This window comes from Saccostrea cucullata, unplaced genomic scaffold (genome assembly GCF_032062105.1).
Source record: "Saccostrea cucullata isolate Sc308-1 unplaced genomic scaffold, CSIRO_AGI_Scuc_v1 ctg16950, whole genome shotgun sequence".
NCBI classification, from domain to species: domain Eukaryota; kingdom Metazoa; phylum Mollusca; class Bivalvia; order Ostreida; family Ostreidae; genus Saccostrea; species Saccostrea cuccullata.
This window is the reverse complement of record NW_026940395.1, coordinates 6,075-11,948: the sequence shown is the minus strand read 5'-3', so window position 1 is coordinate 11,948 and position 5,874 is coordinate 6,075. Positions and strand designations below refer to the sequence as shown.

General features: G+C 37.3%; 1 protein-coding gene across 1 annotated transcript; it reads left to right on the top strand.

Annotated features, from left to right (window-relative positions):
* Positions 1-28: 28 nt before the first annotated feature.
* LOC134255337 (rho GTPase-activating protein 7-like) lies at positions 29-4,694 on the top strand. The gene is made up of 8 exons (XM_062737860.1): positions 29-483; positions 754-1,172; positions 1,381-1,506; positions 1,653-1,981; positions 2,092-2,408; positions 2,602-2,727; positions 2,914-3,090; positions 3,215-4,694. Exons 1-8 carry the CDS (start codon positions 179-181, stop codon positions 3,327-3,329), a joined length of 1,914 nt encoding a protein of 637 aa, XP_062593844.1. The 5' UTR covers positions 29-178; the 3' UTR covers positions 3,330-4,694.
* Positions 4,695-5,874: the final 1,180 nt, after the last annotated feature.

Here is a 5,874-nt window from a genome sequence, read left to right as displayed (position 1 = left end):
TGAATGGAACATGTAATTTAAAATTCCTATAGGAGAAAGCTATCATATGTCATACAATTCAGTGAATGCATGTTCGTTAACAAGTTATTTAATTTTTGCTTTATAAAGTATATTGAGAGTTCGGCTTCAGTGATTATTAACATTTAATAACGACTTTGAACAAGTGCATCTGATTTTAATGATATTGATATCACCCATTTTAATTTTTACAGAAACATTACAGCCCCCTCCGTCTTCTCACAATTCAACAGTAAATAAATCGGATGATGAGAGTCAGCTATCTCTGAAGAACTTGAGTGCACTCGAGACAGATGACAGTTTGAATGGAGACCAGGATGTAACGAGTCGGACCAATTCCTCCCCAGAAACAAGTGATCATGACATCACTACCGGGGAACTGTCACATGATGACTCCACAGAGAATATAGAGACCCGCGAGAGACGAGATTCAGGTGTCGGGTCTTCACTCACTCGAGCTCCAAGGTGCACATATTAATGAATCATACACAACAATTTGTTTACAATGTTACTGGTGAAAAGAATTTGTTAAATCCCTTGATATATCTTTAAGAGGAGAAAATCAGTTAATAAATAAATCATGAACATAATGATTTGTGATCTGCTGATTATGAAAAAAGGAAATACATGTAAATTAAAATATTAAAGAAGGATTTCTTTTATTATTATTTTACAACCTTTTTGATACTTTATTTCAAGGGTATGTTCTGTATACAAGTTTTATTTTCTTTATAGTGACAGAAGAAGACAGAGAATTCGCTGGCATAGTTTCCAGAAATCACACAGACCAAGTGTGAGCGGCAGAAATACTCACATCAGCAGTCTGTCCGTGTGTCAACTCATGGTGCTACAAAAACTCTCCTTGTGTCGTTTGACAGGCCTCATAGAAAAATACTCACCCAATCGCTCAGGATGGAACTGGAGCATGCCCGGCTTCATGAAACGCCACAAGACCCCTAACTACAATGACCGTAATGTGTTTGGTGTCCCTCTCCTTGTGACTCTACAGAGGACGGGCCAGCCCCTCCCCCAGTGTATGCTTAGTGCTATGCGGTATCTCAGGAAAACAGCCAAAGAAGCTGTGGGAATCTTCAGGAAATCTGGTGTGAGGACCAGGATTCAGAAACTGAAGAATGAAGTGGAAGCTAATCCAGGTTAGCAGTAATTACATTGTAAAGATAAGTCGCAGTTTACTGTCACGTTTAACTTTTATGATGATAAACAGGAGTATGAAAGTAGTTATTAAAAGGCATTAAAATGCAAATGGAACAACTTTAATGGTTTCCATTATAATGTGGAGCAAAAGAATCACAGTACAAAGAGAGATAACTCTTGAATAAAATATGGCTTTCTCTCTTTCAGATTCAGTGAACTTCCAAGAACTTCAGGCCTACGATGTGGCAGACTTACTCAAGCAATACTTTCGTGAATTACCAGAGTGCTTGTTAACCAATAAGCTCTCAGAGGTCTTCATCAATATCTTTATCTGTAAGTTCTCAAAGTTTCTTTTCCAAATGACAAAAATTAACAAAGAAAACATTTAAAAGTTTTATAAATTCAGAGCTTTCTAAGAAATGATTGCGCATTTATCAATGAATGATTTGGTATTTATCTTATATATTGTTATGTTGTAGATTTGCCGAGTGAGCAGCGTCTAGAAGCCCTACAGTCAGCTGTCATCCTTCTTCCTGATGAGAACAGAGAAGTTCTTCAGTCTCTTCTTTTCTTCCTGTACGACATTTCGATGCAGGCTGAGGAGCATCAGATGACGGCCAGTAATCTCGCCGTGTGCTTCGCTCCCTCTCTGTTCAACATGAGCGGGACAAAGAGCGCCACTCAGAGTCCGAGCCCACGCAGACCCAGGAAGAATCTCGGGGTACCGGACGCTCGAGAGCTTCAGGAACAGAAGGCGGCCCACGAGTGTCTGACAACTCTTATCCAGGAGTGCAAAAAACTCTTCAATGTAAGTGGGTTAACAATTCCTGAAATTTGCAGTTTGAGATTCTTCAGAATATTTACTTGAAAATTTCTGAGATATTTGCAATATTTTCAATGACTTTTGAAAAATTTCAGATTCCAACAGCAATGATGAGCAAGTGCAGATTCTCCTACATTGAGCAAGGAGATCCGGTTTCCTTGGAGGAGTTCAACAGGCGCAGTTCTCAGGACGATCAGCTTGAGTATCAGGCTTACGTGGACACAGCCATCCAGGGGCTACTGAAGGAATCCAGGGACAAGTTCAAAGGTTGGGTGTCGGTCAATTCTGTCCCAACTGACGTCGACTTGTCCTACAAAAAGGTGACGGATGGTCATCCACTCAGACTGTGGAGATGTTCAGCTGAAGTGGAGGCTCCACCATACGTGGCACTGGACTGCGTCAAGGACGAGAGGTGAGTTGTCTATGCTTCTAGATAAATTATTAAGTTTCAGTAAAAAATCTGTTGAATTAAATTAAAGCAAGTTTTCTGAATCGGAAGTAAAGATGATAACATTGAAGTTGGAATGATTCATTTAGTTTTGATATTATGATGGGGCACCTTAAACAAATTTCTAGATTTCATTGAATGATTTTTTTCCTCATAGACATACTTGGGATGAAGACCTCATTAAATGGAGATCTATTGAGAGACTGGATTCCCAGACTGAGGTCTTCCAGTATACCCAGAGTTCAATGGCACCACATCCTGCCAGGGATTTCTGTGTCCTCAGGTAGATATCACTTTGGAGTCTTCACAAGAAATTCGCATCTTAAAAACTTCTGATGTTAATATTAGAAAAAAATTAACATTGAAAAGAGTTTGTATCAATATATAATAATGATTTATCAATTTAACTTTTTAAAGTGGTTGATGATTTTTCAGAAATTTTAAATTTTCATAATTTTTTTCTCTACAGGTCCTGGAGAACAGATCTCCCCAAGGGATCGTGTGCCCTGGTTTCCACATCCATTGATCACCCTCAGGCTGAGCTGAACGGGGCCATACAGGGGGTGGTTTTAGCGTCTCACTACTTGATAGAGCCCTGTGGGTCAGGGAAATCACGAGTCACCCTCATAAGCCGCATAGACATGAGGTACGGTTTTTCCAAAAGTCCATGGTTTTAATAGTTGATACCTTGTTTTATAAAGTTTGTGCTCATATTTTTGAATTCTTATGAAAATATTTCAGAAATTGATCTTTTGCCTTTTGTTTTGTAGGGGAAGAACACCAGAGTGGTATAAGAAGGTGTACAGTTACAGCTGTGTGAATCAAATGGAGAGAATCCGGGACTCCCTGAAACAGAGTACAGAGGGACCCGAGTCCACAGTGTGAAGCCAAGCTTCTGATTCTGATGAAAAATCTCCTAGTAACAGGGGCCTGTCCCTACACCAGAAAGGTGTCTCAACGTGGCACCAAACTGCTGAAGTCCATGGAGGGTGAAGCATGGAGTCATTGACAGAGAATCTACTTCTGTTACACGATACACAAAACCATAGACACTGACGTCAGTGCTGGACAAAACCCTAATCCAATAGAGAACAATAGATAGTCTGTGACAGATGTGGGGCGCTATCCACATGACAATCTAGTGCTGTAATATAGAACATTCCGTATAGAGTATAGAGGAGGCAACATGTGTTCATTTTATTAGCATTACTGTTGAATTTTGTAGAAGGGGACCTAGGTTCACTAATGAGTAGCATTTAAAAACAGAATGGTGGGCAGTCCCCACTGTTGCCATAGGGAAGGCAGCATTATGTCTGTTGGTAACCATAGGAACCATGCTAGTCATGTGACCTGATATTATTCCTTGGGAGTAGAGAACCTGCAATATTACTAAATGCATTTACTTGTTGTATTGTGCCATGTCTTGTGTATATTATGTTGTAAATATTGTCCAACCTTTTAAATGTACAATGCACAAAAGTCATTATGATATGAGTTTAGTAATACATACATGTTATAAGTTATGATAGTTATCAGTTACTGGCATTGAGTGAGTTTTGAATGTAAGAATGGCTGAATTTTACTTGAAAGTGTACGTGAGCAAGGTACATTCTGTAAGAGAGAGACTTTTAATGTATATGCTGATGTTCTCTTTGGCCAGACTCTGTCGTAATAATCAAACCAATGCATACCTCATTTTAGCCGGTCAAGCGGTTAAGTTATTTATCCTGTACACTAATGCTCCCCTGAAGTCTGGTCAGACTGACCAGTATATATGTAAAAGTCTGGTCAAATTGACCAGTATATAAGAATGTGTTACAAATACAGTGGTTGTGATGCATTTGGTCAAGATAGTTATAAAATATTCATCATTGATATTATTCCTAAATTAAACAATAGTACAATCATTAAGGAAAACACATTACATGTATCTAATAAACTACAGAAATCCACAGTTCCTGTAACATTGTATAAAGGTGTAGTCATTCAGTAGCTATTATCAAGTGTATTTAAACACCATACCTTGTTTATTTTGGACAAGTTAACATCAGTCACAGATTTTACTTTCACTTTGTTACATCAGGAGGTGGTAAAGTCACACAACAGTGTACAGCGTCATTAATGATATTGTCATCTCTCTTACCTCAGACCATATATATCATAATTCCATTGTATGTGTATCTTGTTATGATATTTGTTATTATAATGAAATCATAAATATTTAAATAAAATATGAAATTTAAAACATAAGATTTGTCTTTCTTGCAAGAGACGTAGAGATTTAGGTAAAAGAAAAAGTCGACTGTGTCTTTGATACAATCAGAGTTATCTCTCTTACCAGAGAGTCACTGGCCCCTTTTCTGAATATACTAAGTACATGTATGTCAAAGTCACGCGCAACGCACATGTACACTTATCAAATAATGTTCAATTCCTACTGATACGTTTTGAAGGTATTCTTGATATAGAATCATAGTACCCTTAGATGTGCTTACTAGTTAGTCAAAAACCATTAACTTTTCCAGGATTTTTAACAAATATAAAGTGATGAAAATCATTGGCTTAGTCTAAGAAAAAGTAACAAAAGTATTAGTTTTAGCTGGTATTTCTTCAAAATTTGATTTAGAAGAGGTGGACACCATATCATTAAACACTTGAAAAGTCGCAATGTAGTACTTCAATTATCATGATTCTTATGATATACAGGGAATAAGTAAATCTCAAAATTACGTTTCGCACATTTATCGCCTCTTGAATGGCTCAGTAGTTTTTAAAATATAAATTATGATGTGCGAATTAAAGCTGACATGAATTCTTAAAAACGCAACATTTTCATCATTGTACGACTTGTTTCATACCAACTATAGCCGTATTCCGCCATATTTCTTTCAGATACATTGTCTCATTGTAACGATATATACCCCAATGCGGTCGTTACACTTGAATGATTTTGTGGCTTGGGTATCGACTTGTGCACATCTCCGATGGTAAAGCATATGAGAACACATGAGGTGATCAAAACATTTCAAAACCACAACAAACAACATAATAATCATATTTCTGAATAATTATTGATTTGAATCAGAAGGAAAAAATGCAAGTTTGGATGAGAAATTTAGATGCATGAGTACGTATTTTACAGTGCGCCAATTTATGCAGAATAAGCTTGAAATAAAAAGCAGTAAAATTTGCAAACACATTTTGAAATTATATCATTTGAATGGAACAAAACAACCTACGTCTTTGATTTGCAGGTCCTAAAGATGCAATTGATGCATATCGAGAAAACGCCTCGAACGCTGTAAACGTACCCATACCTGGAAATAAGGTTACTGCATCGGTTCAAAGATGTGCACAAGTCAAGTGATATACACCCTGAATCCCATTTATTGAAATATGCATCACAAAAAAGAAATAAACTCCATAAAAG

Bases quoted from the DNA above. Each gene is read 5' to 3' on its own strand.
- LOC134255337 (XM_062737860.1), top strand. From the start codon at position 179: ATGATATTGATATCACCCATTTTAATTTTTACAGAAACATTACAGCCC. The intron at 1,173-1,380 runs GTTAGCAGTAAT...TCTCTCTTTCAG, and splicing joins TGAAGTGGAAGCTAATCCAG to ATTCAGTGAACTTCCAAGAA. The intron at 2,409-2,601 runs GTGAGTTGTCTA...TTTTCCTCATAG, and splicing joins GACTGCGTCAAGGACGAGAG to ACATACTTGGGATGAAGACC.